At 34.6% G+C, this 24,721-nt stretch overlaps 2 protein-coding genes across 31 annotated transcripts in view; one reads left to right on the forward strand and one right to left on the reverse strand.

Moving 5' to 3' along the window:
* Window positions 1–11,615, reverse strand: part of Ino80 (chromatin-remodeling ATPase INO80) — a 67,897-nt gene extending 56,282 nt beyond the window's left edge. For 5 of the 14 annotated variants that reach the window (XM_083102056.1, XM_083102055.1, XM_083102057.1 and 2 more), the window contains exons 1-28: window positions 10,961–11,222; window positions 10,496–10,751; window positions 10,294–10,430; window positions 9,548–9,710; window positions 9,361–9,440; window positions 9,069–9,280; window positions 8,809–8,982; window positions 8,434–8,730; window positions 8,139–8,297; window positions 7,895–8,064; window positions 7,553–7,769; window positions 7,370–7,457; window positions 6,974–7,265; window positions 6,695–6,897; window positions 6,457–6,597; window positions 6,252–6,373; window positions 5,770–6,062; window positions 5,414–5,693; window positions 5,149–5,301; window positions 4,831–5,074; window positions 4,553–4,680; window positions 4,395–4,489; window positions 3,526–3,598; window positions 2,608–2,766; window positions 2,430–2,532; window positions 1,771–1,886; window positions 1,194–1,382; window positions 629–1,004 (exon numbers count right to left, since the gene is read on the reverse strand). In XM_083102056.1, coding sequence (XP_082958182.1) covers window positions 629–1,004; window positions 1,194–1,382; window positions 1,771–1,886; window positions 2,430–2,532; window positions 2,608–2,766; window positions 3,526–3,598; window positions 4,395–4,489; window positions 4,553–4,680; window positions 4,831–5,074; window positions 5,149–5,301; window positions 5,414–5,693; window positions 5,770–6,062; window positions 6,252–6,373; window positions 6,457–6,597; window positions 6,695–6,897; window positions 6,974–7,265; window positions 7,370–7,457; window positions 7,553–7,769; window positions 7,895–8,064; window positions 8,139–8,297; window positions 8,434–8,730; window positions 8,809–8,982; window positions 9,069–9,280; window positions 9,361–9,440; window positions 9,548–9,681 — 4,498 coding nt within the window. In that variant the 5' untranslated portion in view covers window positions 9,682–9,710; window positions 10,294–10,430; window positions 10,496–10,751; window positions 10,961–11,222. The other 9 variants (XM_083102054.1, XM_083102053.1, XM_083102044.1 and 6 more) reach the window with 7 other exon arrangements.
* A 3-nt stretch (window positions 11,616–11,618) lies between these two features.
* B52 (serine and arginine rich splicing factor B52) lies at window positions 11,619–22,975 on the forward strand. 17 transcript variants are annotated; one of them, XM_083102067.1, is made up of 12 exons: window positions 11,619–11,776; window positions 12,826–12,949; window positions 14,156–14,226; window positions 16,104–16,184; window positions 16,904–16,927; window positions 17,075–17,131; window positions 17,347–17,416; window positions 21,045–21,118; window positions 21,367–21,555; window positions 21,986–22,111; window positions 22,472–22,594; window positions 22,701–22,975. In XM_083102067.1, the coding sequence occupies exons 2-12, from the start codon at window positions 12,827–12,829 to the stop codon at window positions 22,834–22,836; spliced, it is 1,074 nt and encodes a 357-aa protein (XP_082958193.1). In that variant the 5' UTR covers window positions 11,619–11,776; window position 12,826; the 3' UTR covers window positions 22,837–22,975. The 17 variants fall into 17 exon arrangements, with proteins under 17 accessions (XP_082958193.1, XP_082958191.1, XP_082958200.1 ...); XM_083102065.1 differs by lacking the exon at window positions 16,104–16,184 and adding an exon at window positions 16,214–16,309; XM_083102066.1 differs by lacking the exon at window positions 12,826–12,949 and adding an exon at window positions 12,985–13,111 and having other exon boundaries at window positions 11,639–11,776.
* The last annotated feature ends 1,746 nt before the right edge of the window (window positions 22,976–24,721 follow it).

A 24,721-nucleotide genomic window follows, 5' to 3' on the forward strand; every position in this document is an offset into this window, starting at 1 on the left:
TCCACAAATCTCGTCTTTAATTATTTAAGTAAGTTATTTAATTATTTAAGCAGTATATATACAGGGTGATTCTGAATAAACGTTTGTCTTTAAAATATCAAATTCTTAAATGAATTCTAAGACGATTTTTCCTCTTGCAAAATTTTGCCCAGAGCTTAGTTTTTAAACTATAAAGGAAAATAGTTAACTACTTACGGAACGAGTACAAGAGGTAGGCAGGGATGAGCGTACACATTCTCACACACACACTGATTGTTACAGTCATCGCGTATAGCAATCAGCTGATCGCGGCGAGTGCTCCACGTAATCGCCTATATCGCGCTGTCCCTGCCTACTTCTTGTACTCGTTCCGTAAGTAGTTAACTATTTTCTTTTATAGTATAAAAACTAAGCTCTGGGCAAAATTTTGCAAGAGGAAAAATCGTCTTAGAATTCATTCAAGAATTTGATATTTTAAAGACAAACGTTTGTTCAGAATCACCCTGTATATATCGCATGTGTGAGATAAAGCGATCATTCGATTATTGAAAAACCGATATTTACGTGTTAAAATTAATCTTTCACGCTATATTTCGCCAAATGCCATTTTCTATTATACAAACAAAGCGCGATTACTCAAAGTACTCACCGTGCTGCAACGTCTGCTCGTTCGAAGATCCACCCCCATCGATCGACGATATAGTCGACAGCGATTCGGTGGCTACTGCATTAGAGCCTTTCGATGACGGATGCATCAGAAGCATTCCTCTTCCTTTACCGCCGATCGGACCACCCCTACGTGAACCTCGTGGTCGGCCGCGCTTACTTGCGCCGCGTACGGATTGTCGCATACGTGCGCTCGCACCCACGCCGAAGGCGAAGTGATGGCCGAGTCGAGCGACCTTGGTCGAAGATTCTCCAAATTGATGGAAATTGCCTCGGGAATGTCCATGAGGGTGATCGCCACCAGAAACTGCTACTGGGCCATCTACATCAACCACGAGTCCTTCATTGCTCGTTTCATCCTATAAAAAAGATTGTATCAAGATAATTATTAAGGATCATCGTAATTATTATTACTAAATAATGACAAGAGAGAACGCAATCAAAATGTATCTGTTCTCAGAATTGATTCTTTTAATAATTTCAATTTTAGAAGAAATTTTTACTAAAAACTAATAAAAAAAGTGTAATAATTTTGTATCGATATGTACTTCTGACTTGGCCGGACTTGTCGGCGTGCTATAATTATCTATATTTTCTAACTGCTGTTGATGGTGATTGTTCTGCTGCTGCAACTGAATCGGATTGACGGCCGGTTTAGGCTCATTAAGATTAACTTGAACGGTATCGTTGTTTTTGTCACCATTAGCGTCTGCATGACACGGTTTCTTCGCATCGTTCTGAAAAAAAAAGAAGTTGCAAATGTGAAAAATACAATCGTGACGAATGAAAGATTACTGTTCTAATGAAATTAAGTATGCGATCTAATTAATAATAAATCCGATATGCACTGTGAGTTAAATATATCCAGACAATTCATCAAACAATTAGCTCGAGCTCGATTAATTAAATGTTAATATATGATAGTCAAAGATATATTCTTCAAAAACAATTTCAGTGTAAGCCGATAGTCTCGAGTATCGAGAAACCGAGATATAGGAGCGATAAAAATAGACGGCAAGAAAAAGACGGTGCGGTTAAAGAGACGAGAAAGCGATGAAATAAAAAAAAAGGGGTAAAAAAGAATCTTTGCGACGCGATAGTGGTGTGTAAGGGCGCCGGGCTCACCTTGACCGGAAGCGCGGTTAACTTCCTCTTCCGGTCTCTCTCCTTATGCTGTAGGTTCGACTCGAGGCGAACCTCCTCTACTCGTTGCTGCTTTCTCTCCTCGCTTCGTTGGCTATCTGAAATATACACGGACATGTACTATACAAGCCGAGGATGCGGCGGCACAAGTTCGTTACTCCGTTTCTTATTATTATTCCTTATTAGGCCATTAGCATAACCTAATGAGCATAATGTAATCGCGGCCACCTCGCCCCCTTCCCTCTTCTCGTTCTCCTTCCTCGACACGTTTTCGACGAGTTTGTGCATACACGCGCATCCTGCCGTGCGATAGAACGGTCGATAGAAACGGTGGCTCAAATAAAAACTCGACTATCTAACGATTTATCAACATATTATATCCTTTAATTATACACCATGGCAAATTTTAATTTTAATAAGATATTTCTTATTAATTTAGAGGAAAGACATTGTTCTCCAATGTTCAATGCCGATTGCTTGGTGAAAATTTAATTGAAAAACTAGTAACTAATAAAGTTTTCTTGAGATAAAAGATTATATATTATTTTTCGATAAAAATTCTAAAGATAAATAATGACGTGCCATTTTCAATGTGATAACGCATAATTACTAAACAAAAATAACGAATTGCTAATATTTACATTTCGCTTCAATTTCCTCGTCGTCCAGTAGCAGTGACACGACTTCCTTTGGTTTTAGAGTATCGGGTTTGAAGTTTCCGCCACTTATGACCATACGTTGTATCTGCAACAAATAGACTCTTATTGTTTATTTAATTCCAGCATCTAGATATAAGGATAATAGTTTCCGAAAATGAACCTCGCTCTTCTCGCGTGCTCTCTGCAAAATTCGTTCCTCGATAGTTCCTTTACATATTAATCGGTAGACCGTGACTTGCTTGGTTTGCCCCAGTCTGTGGGCGCGATCCATAGCCTGTTGATCTACAGTGGGATTCCAATCACTATCATAAAATATTACCTGCAAATATTATTAATAAATGAATATAATTAATAGAATATTATTAATAAATGATTTATAAATAGTTTGAATAATTTTTTACTTGAAAAATATATAATTTCATAAATAAAAAATATAAAAATAAAAATTTATAAAAATTTATAAAAAGTATATATAATTTCCTGAATAAATATTTATTTAACTGTAAAGTTGCAGAATCTATTATAATATTATAACAGAAGAAGTTTATTAGTCAAGTCATGTAATAACAATTGTTAAATTGATGACAAAAGATTGAACATTATATACAATCTTGTGATACTTTACGACAGGACAAAGAAGCATATGATATTCTTTAAATACAGATATGTTTCACATTTTCTTTTTTTGTTGCATTAATTTGCAGAAATTATTATCATTTACAGAATATATGTATGTACACATCTTCTCTCTCTCTCTCTAATAATAAATAATTTTCAATAGTAATTAATTCATTCTAATTTAAGAAGAGTTTTATATATATAATTATATAATTTCCATTTATATATATCGCTTAAACATATTTTTTATCATCAAATTATTACTTAATGAAAATTGAAGAAGACATTGTAAGACCATGTAATTGATTTCAAAAGATATACGAATTCAAATTTATTTCCATATATAATGTATATTTTGTACATATTTCATATATAAAGATAGAATAGAAACCGAAAGTTAGGATGATGCATAAGTGAATACATATTAGGTAGTATAAAACAAGAATATAAGATTACTGACCGTGTCTGCCGCGGTGAGGTTGATTCCCAGGCCGCCAGCTCTAGTGCTGAGTAGAAAGACGAATATGTCCGCTCTGAAAGACAAAACAATCTCACAGATTCTCAACTATGTTTCATCAAAAACAATGATATTATAATCGTTTTGTATGTAAATTAATTCGAGATGCCAGGGCATATTTATGAAGAATTTTCAGAACGAAATCTTCCGCGGTAGCACGCTCATCCGATCATGTTTAAGATTTTAAATTATTTAAAAAAACATTCTTTCGTCTTTTCAATCTTAAGGAAAATTAAACTACAACGCATAATTATGGGTAATCATCTGAATGATAAATTATACGAAAATAAAAAGATCCGCTTGCAATATTCGAATAGCGATATAAGAATATAATTATAGAATATAATTATTTAGACTCAAATGAAAGTTGGATACAAAAATTCGGTAGATTGTGTAATGCCCTGTCTAGTAATAGCCCACCATTAGAACTGCAGGTTCGTGACTGTCGTGCATTCAAAAACCTGCAGCTGTCTGCAAGATGGGGACGATTCGGCAATTAATTCGCGTGTTAGTTATGCGCGGCTGAGCTACGCAGGACATGCGATCTCGGGATCGCGCTTTAAGTATGCAACTGGAGACTGTTTGCGATTGATAGATATTCTAATCAACACGATACAGCCCGGATTATTATGAATAACGTATTTTTTTATTAATGAGCAACTGACGAGATCTCGAATAATTAAAAATTCTCACAATCTGCGATATATACAATCAAACTATTCACGTTTTTTATTAAATTGTTAAGCAATATTGTAACATTGCTAAAGAAATACATAAAATAATTGCAAATTTATGAAAAAGAAAATAATTACCTCTTTTGAAAATCTGCTACCATGTCCCGTCGATCCGAAATTTTCGAGGAACCATCTAATCTCATAAATGTATGCTTTCTATGATACATGTATTCCTACGAAAAGTAAATTTTCCATTATAAAATGATTATTTGAGTGTAGCAGACAGATAAACATACCTCGAGCAAGTCGATCATTTTTGTCATTTGAGAGTATATCAACACTCTATGACCTTGTTCCTTCAAACGCCGTAAAAGACTATCTAATACAGAAAGCTTGCCCGCATCTGTTACTAATGTTTGCTTATCTAAAATAATTTAATTTATTTATAATCATTTATTTTTATTTCTCAGTAGAAAATCATATAATTAATAATTAAAATAACATGCTTTTCTTATAATCCTCATATCTTTTCATTTCACATTTGATTAATTGATATGTATCGTATTGAATATACCTGGCACAATGATATGTGACCATCCGTTAAGAGGAGCACACGCGGATAATCCACCTTGCGGTTGATAGCAAAAAGTTGACATTGTTTGACCGGCACGAATGCATGATTTCTTTTCAGAAAGTGCTCGTTCACAGCCGAGCCAAAGTAATCTTTGACCAAATGGACCACCGCATTCTTCGTGCCTCTTCCAGGCGCATGCTGCAGAACTATTACTTACATATAATTTTCGTGGACTAGCTTGAACCTGCAATTAAAAGGATTAAATTATAATCCCTTGTTTTCCTTTATCTTTTTATATGCAAGAACGATTATATTAACCTTGGGATTATTATCGCAAACGAAGGCAGGAATCGTTGTTTGCTGGCAATATCGCATTATAGGCTGCCGTGGGTGATGGGGATGTTCAGGTAACAGAAACAATTTCGAATCTTCCAATTGTTCCGTTTTGCCAGTGGGAAGTATTCTTTGTAACTAAAGTATTATAAAACACATTGTATCACATATTCTGTAAACTTTGACTATATATATATATATATATACATATGTGTGTGTGTGTGTGTAATGTAATGTAAAATATAATTACCTTTGGTAATTGATTGGCTTTCTTACTGCTACGTAGTATTCTGTGAGCAACCGTTTCTGGCATTGAATGTATCGTATGGGTAGTATGTGTGTAAAAAGCCTCGCCCTCAATTATTTTTCTTGTAAAAAATATATCTTGCAACGTCGCCGACAAGGAGTCAATTTTTCTAGGCGAATAAAACATTTGATTTGTAGGTATTCTCGATCTATGACCAACACACCAATCTTCCCAGTATTGTATCATTTTCAATCTTCGCTCCATGAGTGTTACAAGATATAATCTGCACGAGAACATTTGTAAAAAAAATAGTTATTCTATGCAAATCCTTCTTTTCTTAACACTCGCCATTTACATACCTAAATAAAGTACCAGTGATAAACATTTTGTTTATTTCCATTGGAGATAAATTGATAAATCTGCTAAATGAAAATGCATTTTCGCACAAATTTTCGTTGCAATGAAGAGCACGGTGAATATATTCTGCAGCAAATATAAACAATTTGTTATACAACAAGTGATCTTTGGATGGCAATGCTAGATGTAAGAGTCCTTCGTTATACAGCAAGGCAGGCATATTATAAAATTCTGTGTTCATGAAAAACGGCGATCTAGCATCCCTACGTTCAAAGAGTTCTGGATGATTACAGACCTATAATTAATAAAATTAGATTCAGTTTTAAAAATTATAGATTGTTTTTAATATTTAAGCTATCATAATTATAAAATGAATGTTATAAAACATATATATATATATAAATCTATAGAATCTATATAAATAAGATATAATATGCTAGATAAATTGATAAAGATATATATATGTATTGAAAAAATACAGTACCTTTCGGAACTGCATGACTAGATTCATCAGATTGGAAGTAAAATTTTTATCATTCGAAGCAGTGTCTCCTCCCCCTACTGTGTAATGCAGTAAATCTTCTACTCGAATCTTTTTCTTCAATGCTAAATACATAAATACGTAAATAAGATATGAATGTACCAAATATTTTAAACATGTAATAGTAGAAAAAATTAAATCGAAATACCTGAGTAAAGCAGTTTTTGACGAGTTGTAAGTGGACAATATACCATTACTTCAATCTTATCAGATAACTCATTCTCTACATCCTTTTTTATTCTTCGTAACATGAATGGTTTCAAAATCATGTGAAGTCTCGATAAGTGTTCTAGAATAAAATTGATTATATATACACACACATTTTGGGCAATAATAAATAATATACATAATCTTAAATTTAATATGTTTTATGCAAAATTACTCACTTTCATCTATTCCTGTTTTATTTTCCGCATGACTTTCAATATCTTTAGAGAACCATTCATTAAATTCGTCATGTGAATCAAATAATGTAGGCATGATAAAGTGTAATAATGCCCATAATTCTGCCATGCTATTTTGTATAGGAGTACCACTGAGCAATAATCTATTACGACAACTGAATCCTAACAATAACTTCCATCTCATGCTATTGAAAAAATTATGATTAACTATTAAATGCATTTTTTGTAATAACAATAATGAAAGACTGTAGAATAATATACCTGCTTGTGCTTTTTATAGCTTGTGCTTCATCCAAAATCATATACTGCCATTTTATTCTATTGAAATATTTATAATCTGTAATCACTAATTGATAACTTGTTATTACTACATGGAAAGAAGCTTCTTTCGTATGCAAATCTTTAGTGTCCCAAAACTGTCTCAGTATTTTGCGTTCCTGAGGATTACCCCAGTATGGAACTACCTTAAATACCGGTACAAATCTTGCCATTTCTTGTTGCCAGTTATGTAATGTTGAAGCTGGTGATATAATTAAAAATGGTCCCCAAACGGCTAAAATTAATCAATATACATTTTCAATTTATTTCTCATAAAAATTTTAAAATACAATGAAATATTAAATTTTAATAGTCAAAATGCTTGTTGTAGATACTTACAATATCTTTCGGCAACGTGACACAAAAAAGCTATAGACTGTACAGTTTTTCCCAAACCCATCTCATCAGCTAGTATGCCGCTAATACCCTGAAAATCATTGACAAGACGATTTTTGTTAGATACTTATTTTTATATAACAAAAATATTATAATTTTAATAATTTTGCATATATAGTTACAAACCTGGTCGTACAAATTTGCCAACCAATTCATTCCTTTTAATTGATAACCTTTCAGATTTCCCTTGAAAATTGAAGGTTGAGGATGCTCCAAGTTTTCAGGTGTATCACTGAGACGCAATTCTTGAGATGCAGCAGCTGTATCAAACTGCTTGGTCCTTGCTTTTTCATTATTAAATGCCTCAGTAGCATTTCTCTTTGCCTTTTGTTTCATGACTTCACTGTATATTCAGTAAACATTTACATATGAATATTTGAAATATAAATAAGAATAATTCAATCTTTAATTACAATAGTTATTAAAATGATTAATTTCAGATATAAATAAAATTATACACTTCAGTACCTGTCGTAATCATCAATGCCAATAAGTCTAGGATTTTTTTCTTCATCTAATTGATTCAAGATCCTCAATTGTTCGTCTGCCGATATTTTATTTATTTTTCGTGACATGAAATGTGCATACAGTTCTGTTTGAGTAATAAGAAAATTTAATTTTCTTTGTTGACGCTTTGCCTAAAACAAAAAGAAAACATGAGAAAAACATAAAAAAAAAAAGTATATTTCGATACAATCTAATATTTCTTTACTTCAATAAGTTCTACATCCATTTTACGTTGTTCTTCAGCTTCCTTTTCTAATCTTTTCCTCGTTTCTCGTTCTACTCGATCATAACGTTTCCAATAAGATTGCATTTCTCTTGTCAATCGTTTTGCTCTCCAAATAGTTTCTTTCATATTTTTTTGAGACTGAGTCACATAAGAATAAAGATGAATAATATTTATGATGTGCACATAAGAATAAAGATGAATAATGTTTATGATGTATTGAAACTAAATGCACGAGAAATTTAGATGTCAACTTAATGTCTAATCAACTACTCACCTGCATGGCTTTTTGCCTCCAATATTTCATACAATGCTGTGCTACTTTTTTACAACTTATTAGCATTTCCTTATGATTATTGGTTTTAGCCCTTTGTACTTTTCCTAATTCTTTCTTAGACATCATGACCCATATTTTTCTTCTTCTCATTGTCATTACTTCCACACTTTTAGTATTATGTTTTTTTCTTCCTCTTCCACGAGGTTGATGGCGCATTATAGCTTCTAATTCAGATTCATCTAATTCTTCTTCCTTAGGAATTGATTTACCCCATTCTCCTTCTGGATAATTTCCTTTCTAAAAGCAAAGAATTTTTATTAAAAAAAAAAAGTAAATATAACAAAGTAAGAAAGAGCAATAAAATTCAACACATACACGATATTCTTCAGATGCACAATGACGATTGATTTTTTCTTTCTTGATTCTCATGATTTTCTTTTCCGGCTTTTTCTCTTTTTTCTTTTTATTCCCTACAATCAACTTTTGATGTTCTAAAAATCTATCGTAATTCGATAATAATCCTGCACTATAATATTGATATTGTATATTCTGAAAATGATAATGTTTCATTTTATAATAATATCTAATTACATTTATATTTGAATTACTATAATAATGATATTTATTATCTTTACTTCTGGTTTCTGGTAAAAACGCCCTTGATATTTTTTTCGTAAAATGTGGAATTTTAACATTTCTTGAAAGTCATCCTCTGTAATTTGGCTATCTGTATCAGAGCCTGATGCGGAACTATCAGAAGAATCGCTTAACAGAATATCTTGTAACCAACGCCGTTCTTCTCCCACACTAGACATATTGTATAATCTCAGCTTATTGATTCTTGCTTCTATAAAAATAATATTATATGAGATATCTAATAGATACTGGATACAGAATTAAAATTAATAATATACTATCTATAATTACCTTCTTTCTGAGTGAGTACATTATCTAGATAAGCATCCGAACCATCAGAAGATTCTGATGAAACAGACTTGTCATCTTCACTGAAAAAGTAGAAACATATTATACATATTATTTTGTGCAATAATTTATGATACGTTAATTTATCACATATAAGTTAGAGAGCTATTTAGATTATAGATATTATTACCTAACTTGTTCTTGAAAGAGATCACTAATTTGTTTTAAGAAAGGCTGCATATTGAGGCTGCGTTCTAATCTTTGCAGATGCAAAGGAGCAGCCATTTCAGCTTCCAGCTTCATTGTGTATGCTGTATCTGTCATTACCCGTTTGCACAAAACCTAACAATTATCTGTAACAGAGATATGCAATGAATAAAATATAATTGAAAGATTCTTAAATTTAAAAAGAAGTCCATTTTATATATCATTTAATATGTACAACCATCAATACTAATCGATATAAGTGCAGCATGCAAAGACAAATTTGTTGGCAACGCTTGATCTAAGTAATAATATATATATGCTAAAGTATTAAATATATATAGTAACAAATGACAAAGTGAGTAAGCTAGCAAAGTAATATAAAAGAAAAATCACTGAACAGTTCAATATTATAAATTATAATGCAAATAAATTGAAGAATGCATATTATACAAGGAGCATAATCGCGCGATTTGCTGGGGAAAATAAAAAAATGTGCATGTTTTTTCTCGTTTTTCAATAGCAAACCACAGAGGAACTCTTCCCACTGAGGGCTACTATTGTACTCGGAGATTTTTCGTGGAAACGGCCGATGCACATTACGGGCGTGGAGCTCGTCATGCGAGATCGTGCACGGCTAATTTCATTATATAAGAAGAATGACACGTCGTATCGTGCTTCGGTGCGGTTATAATTCAGCTAAATTATTTTCGCTAACAGTATTGTCTTCACCTTGTGTTTTGGTTATATACGCGCGGCCCCGCGCTTATTTCGCACGCGAAACAGAGTCTGCTACTGGTGTGCGATTTCCTCTGTTCACAGCGAAATTAGATATATCAGTCGGAGGGGAATACATGGTAGAAGGAAGCCTAGAGAACGCAGACATTTGGCGTGCTATTAAAGCAGGGCAGGGATAGGGCATTATGTTCGCTACCATTTTTGTTTTCAGTAGGTGGCGCTGGACGCGCTTAAACGCTCAGCCTTCGACCATCTCCGTTTCTGGATACTTTTCAATATGCATCTACGATATAATTTCGAATTGCACAGTGTGTATATGCATCGCCAAACATCTCTCTTTCTCTCTCTCTCTTCCTGTCTCGTTTTCTCAATCCATTTTCTAGTGTATGCTCCGCGAAATTTCTCTTCAATATCTCAAGCAAGTCATTTTTAATATTTTCGTTTGAAATTTGCTAGAAATATGCAATTTTACTAAAAATCTTACTAAAATATGGAAAAAACTTTGAAGAAGAAATTGCAATCAATAATCTCGAGATGAGTTTGAAGAATTTTACTCGATGTTTATTCCACTGATAACCAAGTAAATTTAGCTTAAGCGTATTAATGCAATACAGAATACGCATATGGAAGTATAATAAGTATAATGATTTATAACACTCACTCTTAGTAAAGATCCATAATTCTCCAGATTTGACGCTTCAGTACACGAAATAATTGGATAAAAATGTTGATTTCACATAACTAATTTTCTCGCTTCGATCAAGTCGCTACGATTCCAGACGAGTCTAAAATTCAAATGGCGCTACTACGGGATCGTATTTCCGCTCATGCGCATTGCGCGCGTCTAGCCTCGAACCCACACCGGAAGTATCAGCAATTAACCCCCTCCCGCCACGATGCTATCTACTTTATTGTTAACTCTATTCAATAGTTTCGTTGATATTACGGAAAAGACTCGTCAGAAGACCGTCAATTTTATCGAATCGAATTATCGCGATGCGAAATAATTGAATTTCGCGTAACGCACGTTCTCGAGTTCCCTCAGGGGAAGGATAAGAAGAGAGGCAAGGGGAAAGGATGACGTTCGGCGCTATTTGATCGGAGATTACATTATTTTGACATATATATTTTTCTTCTCTCTTATCTACATATATATCGTTTCATAAAAAATATTTTCCCGTACATGTAAAATACTTACGAAATAAATCTTTCCTTCTTTCTTCCTCTTCCGCGCCTTTCTCTCGTCCTTCCTTTTCCGCGCCATCTCACCAGTGGTGGGGAGAGGAGGGATGGGGAGGGGGGAGGCGTCTGGCGTCGAGGCGTCGTCTGCGCGCCATCGAGTGGACCCCGGTTTATTTCGTCATCGTTTCGAGCGTCCCTTCCCGCTCAGTACTTCCTCCAACTTCACTAGTTTTATGTCGTGCGGAGGAGTCGCACGTCAATAAACGCTCGAGGTTATCGCAAGCTAAACGTCCAGGTGAGCACGGCCAAGAGCCTCCTTCGTTCTACTTTTAATCGTCGCATCGACAAAATTGCGAGCCCCGATGTAAGAATCTGTCGTAACCGATGTATATCGGGCCGATCGCGTAGCCACGTTCCCTTACCAGGTTTCGTTTCCATTTGGCAACAACACGAGGCCGCGGGCTCCCAATGTTAATGGCGTGATACGACGATAGATTTTTTTTTTTCCCTTTTTTTTCCATGGGTGAAAAGAAGGAAGGAGAGGTGCGATTCCCCGGCGAAATTGGGACACCGCGCGTTTGTTTACGCTTATCGGGCGACGCGTCGAAAACGCAAATCATCGTCGTTCCCCGCGGCCATTATTCGGAATTTCCTCGCGACGCAGTTAATTCGACGTGCCTTCCGTATCGATCGCCGATCCGGCGTCCATGGCAGCGTGAAATCGGCCGAGGGATTCTAGAAATTTCGAGACGACCTCGTCGCATCGCATTACGTGATGAAAAAAAAGTAATTTTTTTTCTCCCTCGTTAAATCGTCGCGCATCTGGGAGATGTAGGGGGGAAACTTTCGTGCGTCTCGCCAGTTCGTTTCGTGGGCGGCGAAGAGGAAAAAACCACCGATTCGATATCGCGCGTTTCAAAACACGTGCGCCACGTGTCGACGCGTATCTCTCGACGGAGAAGCCCAACTTCCGTTAGCCTGAGCATTTCGTGGAGCAGATGTCGTAAGCTCTTACATCGCGAGGTACTCGAAAAAAAAGAAATTAATGATGCTTTTATACGCGTCGATAAGAGGATACGTACGGTATTTTTATTGAAGTAACATATGCAGTGTACTCTCCTTAAGTTTCTTTTCATATACTTGTGTACTCAACAAAAGGTTAAGCATACAAACGCCGTTTTATTATTTATTACGTTACATTATTTGCGAACGATTAAATTTATTTAAATCGTTTTTTGATTCAAGATGAAAAGAAAGATAAAAATAACGATTCTTTTATGTTGATTAAACAGCAGGTTCTCCAAGTAACCTGTTATGTAAGGTGTTTTTATATTTTCCTTTAAGAATGAGCACTCGAGTATTCGTTGGCGGATTAACGTACCGGGTGAGAGAGCGCGACCTTGAGAAGTTCTTCCGGAAATATGGTAGAATCAAGGAGGTCGCTATGAAGAACGGATTTGCCTTTGTGGTAAGTCTAATGTGGTTCAATTGTTTTTTTTACAGTATGGTAGGGACAAGGGTCTATGTCGGTGGGCTTCCATACGGCACCAGGGAAAGAGACCTTGAGAGATTTTTCAGAGGCTACGGTCGATTCCGTGATGTCCTCATCAAGAATGGTTATGGCTTTGTTGTAAGTACTTGTATACAGTTGTAAATACCAAGAATAACATTTTGCATTACTCAATTTGGTCCCATCGTAACATTCATTTCATTTCTCTCGTTTAACACTGTGACTTAAGATTCCAGCACATTTTTATGACTGTTATAGCTTTAAAGTTCAATGCCGAAATGTATCGTAATACTTTACAGTTTTACGGTGTTGCACTACCATTTATCATTTTAAATGTTATAAATCTTTTGAAATATTTCTCTTCTCGTGTTTATGGGGAAAACTATTTATATTTGATGTTACAACTCTTCTTGCATCAATATGGCTATGCACAATTGTATTAAGAAAAAATGTTCTTCTTAAGAGATAGTTTACTTGATTCTTTGCTATCATGATTCGGGCCAAAATGGGTAAGCTGCAATTTGTTAAACTACAATTATAAACTCGATAACCTGAGTTCACCTGACCTGAGCCCTGAGCACATTGGTGACTGCTTAGAAGAGCTGTGTGCTGCTTATCATCGGTTATTCTGCGAAAATTTTGTAAGTTATATACAATTCGGGAGAGAGGAAAATACTTACAATGGGCCATATATATTACATAAATAATTATCTACATCTACAATTTAAAATTTTACCAGCACTTTTATTAATTCAGAACTTTTTGCACTTTGTAGTATAATTTAATAATATACAATTTTTTTTATTTATTTGTTAGATTAAATCATGTATGATGTATTCTATTTTAAAATCCTTGCGAGACATGATCAATACAGAATCATTTATAAATAATTTTAAAGTATTACTCACATAAGTATGTTAAGACGTATTATTGTTATCGTATTAATATTGTATACATTTATACTTTGTGAATAATGCAGTGATATATTTTTAATTCAAAATTAAACATTCTTTTAATTAATAAGTGTCATAATTTTCTAAAAATGTATCAGTTACATATATATATTTTGGAGTAAAATCATCGTGCGCATGTAAAAAAATAAATTTCATAACAAATTATATTCTATTTTTCAAGATAATAATATAAAAAATTCTATTTTCTCAGGAATTCGATGACTATAGAGATGCCGACGACGCCGTATATGAACTAAATGGAAAGGAACTTTTAGGAGAAAGGTAATGCAAATCTGTTTTATTCAGTGTATGAAACATATATGTACATTAGGCGATTATATTAGGCGGAATGGTATAGGTAGCATGTTTGCATGATTGATTAGTTTCTATTGCAATCCATTTAATATGTGGATTGTTATTTTGATTACATTAATGTTTGATACTTTATCATAATCATAATATTATTGGTACTGCGGGCTCTCTGTTTATAATTTAAGCAAGATGACATTTAATTCACTATATTAACACTGCGGATGAATTGGTAAATTTTTTCATTCATTCGGAATCGACTAATATCATATGTATAATATTATAGATACAACTCCTTCCTATCGATTTTTGTATGTACATATCATATAAATAATACATTGGCTCTATTAACTATAGTATCTTACATTTCGTCATTTTCTGTAAGAGATAAAAAAAATCAGATTATACATAATGATTTATTACATGTTATTAAGAGTAATGAAAATTATTGAAGAATAATAATCGTTATAATATATAACATTTTAATATTTTATTAATTTGTAACAATTTACTTTCAATGCGCTTTGATACGATATTTGTAAAGTTGAGTCATGAACAACATTTTCAAATAACAATGATATTTATTTATTTATTTTTTTTTTATATTTTAAACGACTTACTCTTCCTAAGGACTTTTTTTTAGTTAGGGATTTGCGTTTTTTAAGGTGATTGGTGAAACTGAGTCATTTAAACAAAACAAGTTTCCTATATGTATATACGATATCTTATCTTAAATAAAGTTTGCTATCATATACTCTTGCTGGGTTATTGGAGATTAGATTAATACTTGAGAAGCAATAGCATTCAATTAACAAAATTATAAGTCTTATTCTATACATAAATTTCTCTAAAAATAATTTTCGTTTAGAAAATGATACAAATTTCCATTTTTATGGTGTATGCTTATCTCTTTCTATCTGTTTTTCTATTGGGAATTTATGTAAGTGTGTCAGTAATGTTAGTCGCTTCTCTACATAAAATAAATAATAGTAGCTTTTTTAACATATAATATTAAAAATCTGACAAAGTGCGGTCGAACGGAAGTATTCTTAACACTAATCGCATTATGTTTCAACCTGTACCAGTAATATTATTCGCTGTTGCTTCTTTTTGATTAAAGACAAATGTACAATGCACAATTATTTGTTCGCATTAAACGGGTATTTCATTAATGCCTTTTGATTTTGCGTCTTTAGTAAAAGCGGCGTCTGTCCTCCAAATTAACGATTGGATCTTTATCGAGATAAAGAAAAAGTGCGTCTTAAAAGACCGTTGTGACTTACCGCCATTTTGAACTACTTCCATCAATTCCCCGAGTAGCAAATGATTATCAAAGTAATTATTATAATCTACGTCTGGAGAAATGTTATATTGCTTCTTTTTTTACGAAAGAAGGCATTCGGCACATGTACTTTTTCATAATTTCATCGTGTGATCCTGTATAAAATGCAGTTCTTCATGCTCTAGTTAGAGAAAAGAAAAGAAGGAAAAAATTATACGGATCATGGATTTGATTATGAAAAAGCTGATGGATGTGGTGAAAGAGAATTAATTTGGTGATAAGTAGTGTTGTTGTAAGGAAAGCAGTTTAGATTAGGGAACGAGGAGTCGTGAAAAAGAGAAAGGAAAGGAAAGAGAGATAGGGGGAGAGAAAGAGAGAGAGAGAGGGGGATAGCGCTTCAGACGAAACTGGACGATATAGAAATACTGAGAGGGACGGATGATATTTGAACGGATTTCGGGAGAAAGGAGGCTGAGGAATGGAAAGAAAAGGAAGGAAGGAACGAAGCAGCTTTAGAGAGTAAGAATTAGTCGTGGACTTAGGCGGGGTTTTGTTGGGTGTGTTTCAGAGTGGCGGTGGAGATAGCACGGGGTGTTTCAGGGAGGCGAGGCGACCGTGGCTACGGACGCTCACGCTCCTGGAGAGACAAGTAAGCATATCCAATGTGTCTTGTTACAGAATTACTGTAGAGAGGGCCCGGGGGACACCTAGGGGTAGTGACCAGTGGCGCTATGGTGACTCCCGTGGTGGTTATGGGGACTCGAGGCGATCTGCGTAAGACACGCTATCCTTTTTTTTATTTTATCAGAGCGATCATTATCCCCTCCCCTGCAGGCAAACCGGCTCAGGATGTGCGAAATCTAAACGATTGATCGATTTATCTACCGATTTCATTCTAAATGTCTTTCTTTTATATATGAATTTTTTATCTCTTTTTTTCTCATATATCGCTATGTCTGTCGGTAAGTTTTTTCTATTTTTTTTCTTTCGCGTGATTGATTTCGCACATCGTCCGCACAGGGAAGAACGTAATCTTGGATATTGATAAGCTCTAACGTAGAGAGAGCATTAAGACGAGCGATAAATCGTGTTTGCAAGCTTCTCTTGCATTTGCGCATTACGAAAAATATAAAAGTCCGATTAAAAATCTTCTCTTCTGAATTGGTTGTCTTGGATTTGACTGCTCTCTCGAGTATGTCGAATTGTCGAAAGTTTCGCCGCGATAAAGTTAAAAAAACGATAGTGAAAAAAGAAAAATAACGCCTAGCGATTAACCCTCCCAAAAACATTATGTTTATTGCTGGTAGTTCGAGATGAATCGATTGAAAATTGGTGACTAATAGATGTGTGGTATTGTGTTTGTTACAGCCGAGACGATATGCGGCACGACAGGTACGCTATTGCTGCATTTTGAATAGATTTGATTCGATTGGAACAGGTGATTGATTGTGTGCCTGAGCAATGAGTGCAGAGTAGTTATGTGCTGAAGGTTTAACCGACGATCCGTTATTTCTGTTCACATGACATCCCTTTTTGCAGAGATAGTGTGAACAGAAACACGAGGACTGCATCTAGCTACAAGCAATCATTGCCCAGGTACATACATCCAATGTTACGCTCTAACGATTACAATTTAACTTATACAAACTTTAACTGTTGCAAATGTCTTAAGTAAAGTATATCATTTCTTTTTTGCGTTTTATATACCATATTTTCATTCGCTAATGCATTAACGTAAAGTCAGGTCCAAGACAAACCTGCTTGCTCTCGAAATATACATGTAGATAATGGCCGATCTTTTCCCATTGTAGATATGGACCACCAACACGCACCGAGTATCGTCTCACCGTGGAGAATCTGTCGAGTCGTGTCAGTTGGCAGGTAAGCGGCCAATATTTGTACTTTTGGTGCATTTTTTTTTTTTTATCTCATTTGTATGTTACTTTACTACTCGCGATTTCAGTGAAGACATTGCACCGCTTTATATGCGTTTTTTCGTATCTATATATCGCTGAGAATTTCTAAGTTTTACCGAGTTTTTCTACCGGTTTATGCCAAATTTCACGCGTATATTTACAGCATTTCTTTATTCAATTCTCTTTCGTCTCATATTTTACGTTCATTTACTCATTTGAAAAAGAGAGCCCTATTTTGGAATTGAAAGATGTAAGATTTTGATCAAGTAAGTCTGTGGCAAAAGTCGAGATTTTCATAAAATGCATGTGCAAAAATCGTTTTCTACGAAAACGAAAAGATAAAGATGAAACACAAGAGAAGAAGAAAATGAGAATGAAAATTCGCTATAAAAATGATAAAGATATTAAAATTCACATAAATACACAATATAAGATGCGAGAAATGCATGGAACATCATCCATATCCGATACAAAGGACGCAGGCATGTGCAGAGGAACTCGGAGACTAACAACGGCCCGTGATGATGATCAAACCATCGCAACCGGATAGTCTTGGACGTTCAGCGGACACTATGGACGAAGAGCCGTAAAACGGAAGAAATGGAAGCGATGAACGATGTACGAAGCATAATAGATGGAGACGCAGGACAAGCGCAAACGATATGTGGGAAATACCAGGACGCAAATAGATGCCTCGAAAAGGGTCGTATTGATGAATCGAAATAATAAAGATAGATTATTTTTTATGTGCACGTGGACCAAGTCTTACTTGATCAATTTACATTGCGTACATTTGTATATATACACATTATAATGCAGTCTATAAATATATTTCTCGTTGCACTTTTTCGATGATTGGTTATATTTGACGCAAAGATATTCTCTCACTCAGTCGAGTCTCGATTGTTCGACGTTACTTTTTCAATTTATTATTTCATTTACGTTACGGCCAGCAGTTTTTGAGGAAAAACAAAATAAAATTGATGTTCTTTCCGAAGAGCCATATCCTCTTCGCCGAGGACGGGCGACCGGTAGGGCCAATAGACTGATGATGTACGATGATGATAAAGATGACGATGCGCACGATGGGCCCGCCTTAAGGTCAAGTGGCACCTGTGGTTGGTTTCTGAGGTGTCCCGGGTGACAGAGAGATCCGCGTGGCACGGGGGTGTACACCTATATCTACCACCTATCTACCATCATGCTCTACTACTTGCGCGCCGTGATACGTGGTGAATCCCGGTGAAATCCCAGTGACAATAGAGTTATCGTGCGTACTCCGATCCTTCTCCATCGTGATCACTGGGGAAAAGAAGGGAGAGGGAAACACAAGACCCAACCGCTGCTATCTACCTTACTCTGTCTGGAAGAGACAAATGTTTATTTACGTAAAAAAAAATTCCACCAAAATGTATATCACCACTCTTCCTCTTACTAGACCGCGATACACGGTCGTATAATTCAGTACCTTCATCGACATCACCATTACATCCACCAACCATCACATCATTCCACCGTGACTGTCACTGCCACTGGTGTACGCCACGCAACCTAGTAAGTCAGGCAGCGGCCACAGCCATGAGGGCGAACGCGGGTCGAAACCCGAACCATCCGCGACTACGCCACACAGATCCGTTCGACCCGACCGAGCGCCGTGTGTGTCTGGCCTTTCTCTCTGTCCGTAAGCAAGGTGGTGCCTGGGCCCAAGGTAAATGCGTCACCTTACCGAGTGTACTCTCTTAGATATACACATATATATCTATTATATCTTACATACACTTAAACGTGTCTTGTTCCATATGTATATCATATTATTATTATTATTATTACTATTATTATTATCATTATTATTATTATATAATACCTATATATAAAACCTATACCTATATCTCTCTCATTTGATACTGTGCACCATAGCTCAGGCATCCAACCATTGAGACGTTTCACGAAGCTCGGAGCTGTGCACTTAAATCCAGTATCGACGATAGGGAAACCTTAGCAATATATTTCTGTGCTCGAAATTAGGCATCCGCTTGTCTGTAGATTTCGTGTTTTATATTGGTTTCTTCTCTTTCTTTTTTAATTCTGAAGCTTTTTATCGCGTTGTTTATATTTTCGAATTTACCATTCGAAAGATCAACTTTTCTTTGTACAAGGCAATTATATCATTACAATATCTTTTGAATGTAGCAAATGAGGAACGATATATTTCAGAGGAAGTTTTCCACATATGTTTTATTTTTTCCTTCTTCATGGAAACAATCACGCTTGGACCTTGAGAGACACCAACACGAATCTCAAAAAAGTCATCGATGAAGGTATCCCATAAATATGGAGATGTCTGCTATGTAAAACGACTGGCGCATCTTATCTACCTATCGCGTACCTTCGCAACACGAAAGCCGTACCTGGTTCCCACAGAAAGAGAGAGAGAGATCAAAAGATATTATATAAGCACATCTCCCAGCAATGATTGAAGTCAAACGGGCCCTAAACACTCCACTTTTGCTGATTTATGAAGAATGACTGTATAGCATTAGATTTTAGCATGTACGGAAGAAACAACGGAATGGAATGAAAAGAGGAATAATTAATACGGAAGAAATCATCTTGGAACATTAAAAAAAGGACATGTGTGAGAGAGACAAACGAGACACACGGATTATCGATGGACTTTTTTCAGGACTTAATTTCTAGCAAAATGTTTACAGAATTTTCATTTTGTTGCATCAGTTCGATCTTTACATTTTCGAAAACTTCTTTTTTCTTAATACATTTTTATTGCGATATAAAATGTATTCTGATAATTTTCAGAATTTAGAAAATTTTGCTGAATAATTATATATATGACACATAATTATATATATATAACATACCAGAATTTTTTGCATTTGCTTGATAGTGATTCAATTGTGTACAGAAATATATATTCCTAAGAAATCATTACTCGAAATAATATATTGAATATTTGGATATTAAATACATCGTTATTTTTTTGTCACATAGATTACAGAGATATCATACTGAAGAAATATCGCATTTATTACTTTTGTAATTATATATTGTGAGCCATTTTGCGGAAAGAGAAAGAAATAAGAATATATTAATTTAAAAATATTAATTGATATTTTTATATTGCATACTTTTGATTTCATTAAAATGTTATTCCACAAAACGGAGCTGTATATATGTCATTCCGCAAAACGGAGCTGTATATATGGAATATTATAATTATATTTATTTCAAAAATTGAACTGTAAAAAGAAGAGTTGTATCAATAGCAGATACTAAATTCGAGCACACAATATTCGTAACATTATTCTCAACACTGAAGACGCGAGCAGATGTAGAACACTATGCTTGTTTCTATTCTTAAATCGAGTAGATCCAGGTTACTTCTGCCACAGGAAAAGAAATCAAAATAGAATATAACATATGAGTGCACAGGATATATTTTAACCTGCCTGCGTGATACATCAAACTAGGAACACAGTATAGTAAATTCCATACGCAACTACTAATTCTAAATCTATTCGCATATCTGTACAAATTTACATTCAAAGTATTAATTCTGGTTCTTGTGTGATGTTCAGGATTTGAAGGATTACATGAGACAGGCTGGAGAAGTGACATATGCTGATGCTCATAAGCAACGTAGGAACGAGGGGTGAGTAAAGTATTAATTGTAATTTTAATTATAATAAAAGTTTTTTTTATGTAAAGAATGTAGAAAAACAAAGAAATTGTTAATTATTGCAAGATTATTTATAACGCAAAAAAGCAAATATAATACATTCTAATAATCTATTACAATATATCTGTATTTATTTATTATAATATATCTGTGTATATATATTTGTCTTGTATTATCATTATTACTTTAATTTAATAAATGAAAAATACAATGTTTTGCAGAGTTGTAGAATTCGCTACGTATTCCGACTTGAAGAACGCTATTGACAAATTGGATGACACAGAATTAAATGGCCGCCGAATTAGACTCATCGAAGATAAGAGACGTGGCCGCCGTTCAAGATCATCTAGTTCAAGATCACGTTCGCGATCTCGTTCCCGATCTCGTCGTCGATCGCGCTCCCGCTCAAGGTATAATCGTCGTTCTCGATCCCGATCAAGGTACTGTCGGGGCGACATCACATCACCTATTATTTTTTTCTACTGTTTTTTTTTTGTCTTTTTATAGATATTTTAATTTTAAATTTGTAATTTTTTTCGTCTTATAATTTACAGTTATACAAAGTGAATAATATATTTTCATTTTTTGTTTTGAATTACATTTCATTTGATTGCATTTAGTTTTAGTTTTCGTGTTAAAAATTGATGAATTTATTGCAATTCAATTTTTCTTAAATTAAAAATTTATTTTTTTCTAATTGTTTTATTTGATCATATAATAAAATATATTTTGTTTTGTGTTATCGCAAAATTTATCGTATAATGAGATAGTTTTGCGCACGACAATATTAGAAAATAGTTTAAAATACTAAGTATCTCATCGTGATTTCTTCTAATCTAGGAGCCGCCGCAGCTCTCGTAGCCACAGCCGTCGTAGCAGCCGTTCCAAATCTAGAGCACACTCGAAATCCAAGTCCAAGTCTAAATCCAAATCCCCCGAGCACAGTCGCTCACGCTCAAAGTCCAAGTGAGTATCTCGTCTCCAAAAAAAATATATATATATATATTTATATATATTTTTTAACATTATTTTATTTATTTCATTATTCAGCCGTTTGCTCCTCTATATACTCAAAATTACGTATATTTATTTTACTTGTTTTATTTTTTTTCTTGCGCAGTTAATATAATCGATGTACACTCTCATTCCCATCTGTTATTGGCATTGTTTTTGGGCTGGCTACGTGCCTTGAGCTCTCACGCTTAATCACGCTTTACACGCGTTCACTTATTCACCGTGTACGCTGGGAAACAGCAGAAAGTAACGATATTTTGTCACTTTCTCTACTTTTTCGTCCCTCTTTCATTTTGAACTATAATTTTGCAGATCAAGAGACCGCTCAAAGTCGAAATCTAAGTCAAAGTCCAAATCCAGATCTCGTTCTAGGTCCAAGGCTGAGAGGTCAAAGTCCAGGTCGCAGTCCAAATCCAAAGCCAAGTCTCCCTCAAAGTGAGTCCTCTCGCTTAATCGATATATTGTACTTGGCGCAAGAAAAGTCAACTTTCCCGAGCGACGGCGCGAATAAATCCCCATGTTTCTCCTTTTGTTATTTTAGGGATAGATCGAGCCGCGAGCGTTCCAGAGGCGACAGATCCAGATCGCGATCGGGCAGTAAACACAGCAAGAGCCGCAGCCGTTCTCGTTCGCCCATGAACGGTGACAAGTCACCGGAAAGCAAGAAAGCCGATTAAACGATATATTTTCAATTAAACTATCCTTTTTTTCTTTCTTTTTTTGTATATTGAATCATATTCGAAAAAATCGCCAATATCTTATATTTTACAATTTTTGATTATTAATTGTAACAATAAAGTTTCACGTAAATCTGTACACATTGTATCAAGATTCTATCACCATTTTGATATTTGAGATTCAACATCGGAGATTCACAATCGGCTTAACAATCCACATTATTGTTGATTTAAGACAACTTTTTATTTTATCTTTTTTTAGCTAGCTATGATATATATGCTAGCAGTATCTTATGTTTTTTTCATTCTACTTTGTCTTTTTATTATTTTTCGTTAGAGATTACTTTAGATTTAGTGATACACATCATCTGACTTGAACAATTCGTGCATTTAGACAGATAAGAATCCTTTATTTGTACCTCTGATTCTACATATTTTCATGTTTTACATATATCCACATATATCAGTACGAGTTCTCTTATAATAATGGCTTTTTTGTATATATTACTAAAAGTTACATTACAATATAAGAAGGTATGTGATGTGTATTAAATTTAGTGATAAGAAGCATCTTGATTGTGAATAAAAATACTTGTCAATGCAAATTGATACTTCAAGCCCAAACTACTATTCCGTTCCTGTTCATTTATTTCGTACACTTTTAAAAAGTACTTTTGGGAAATTTTGAAATTTTAAGAAAATATTCTAATATTGTGTGTGACTTATATATACAAAAAAATAATTCTTTTACAATTGATTATTAGCAAATTAAGTAATTATTTATTCATTCACTTGTACTAAATAATTGTTTACGTAATTAAACATTGTGTATATAATTAACTCTGTTACATATACAGAGAAGAAATTATGATAAATTCAGATTAACTTAATTCGCTGCGAGCTATCGTCTAGTAAATTGAGTAATGTTTTTTTTTTATCATAAATCGATCTGTGATGTAAACGGCAAGAATAAATAAAATTGAAAAAGCTGATCAATGTTGTATGATCACATATTAAACTTATAATTTCGACGAGTTGTAAATTTGGAATCGAATCTTAAGCTAATCGTTCTGTTTCATTTCTTTTAAGATTAATATAAAGATTGTTACATATTTTGTCTGAAGAGAATATTTGTAAGAAAAATTCGACGAAACCCGTTACTATTTTCGGTTAAAATTCGATTTTGTCGAGTTCATGGAACCTCGTGCAGCCAAGCGAACATATGACGCGCAGCTGGACCTGCATAGGACCCGGATGACTCAACGGCGTGCGTCAACCCCCGATATTCTTGTATACTATTCTTCCCCCTCTCGACATCGCGTCGGGAATAGATTGCCTCCGCGAGGCGAACTGTCCCCAGCTGGGAAACAAGAGGGAGAGACGATAGAACGACGCAAAAAGATCGTCGCCAAGAAAAAGTCACGTCGTCGTTCAATGTCAAATTCGCCGACGCCGGCTATGCGTGAATTCCCGGTCGTCGTCGAGGGTGAGTCAGCCATCCCTCCGAATGAGGGGTCAGGGAGACGATCGGATGCGAAGGAAGAGGGAACGCGATTAATCGGCGAGATTGGGGAAGTAGAAGCCAGACGTTGATTGGTTCTCATACGAGAGCGGTGGAAATCCAGTCCAGGAACGTCGTACATGACATCATATTCATGATTCTAAAATGTATGTGCTGCTATACATAATTAATATTAAGATAAATATTAAGTTTGTTAGATCCGGCTAAATATTCTTGTAAATATACTTGTGACATACCATATTCTTTTATTGCATATATTCGATTAAGAGATCAATTTTATTACATTTCTTTTAATTCGTTTGGTATTTCATTTTTATATTAAAATATATGAAGATACGCTCTAAAAGTAAATCAGTGTATTAT

This window comes from Camponotus vicinus, unplaced genomic scaffold, assembly GCF_025532165.1.
Source record: "Camponotus vicinus isolate PSW18456_S1 unplaced genomic scaffold, iyCamVici1.0 SCAF_6, whole genome shotgun sequence".
NCBI lineage: Eukaryota > Metazoa > Arthropoda > Insecta > Hymenoptera > Formicidae > Camponotus > Camponotus vicinus.

Coding starts and splice junctions, on each gene's coding strand:
- B52 (XM_083102063.1), top strand. CDS start 12,986: ATGGTAGGGACAAGGGTCTATGTCGGTGGGCTTCCATACGGCACCAGG. Junction 16,928..17,074: donor GACGATATGCGGCACGACAG/GTACGCTATTGC, acceptor CCCTTTTTGCAG/AGATAGTGTGAACAGAAACA. Junction 17,132..17,346: donor TACAAGCAATCATTGCCCAG/GTACATACATCC, acceptor TTCCCATTGTAG/ATATGGACCACCAACACGCA.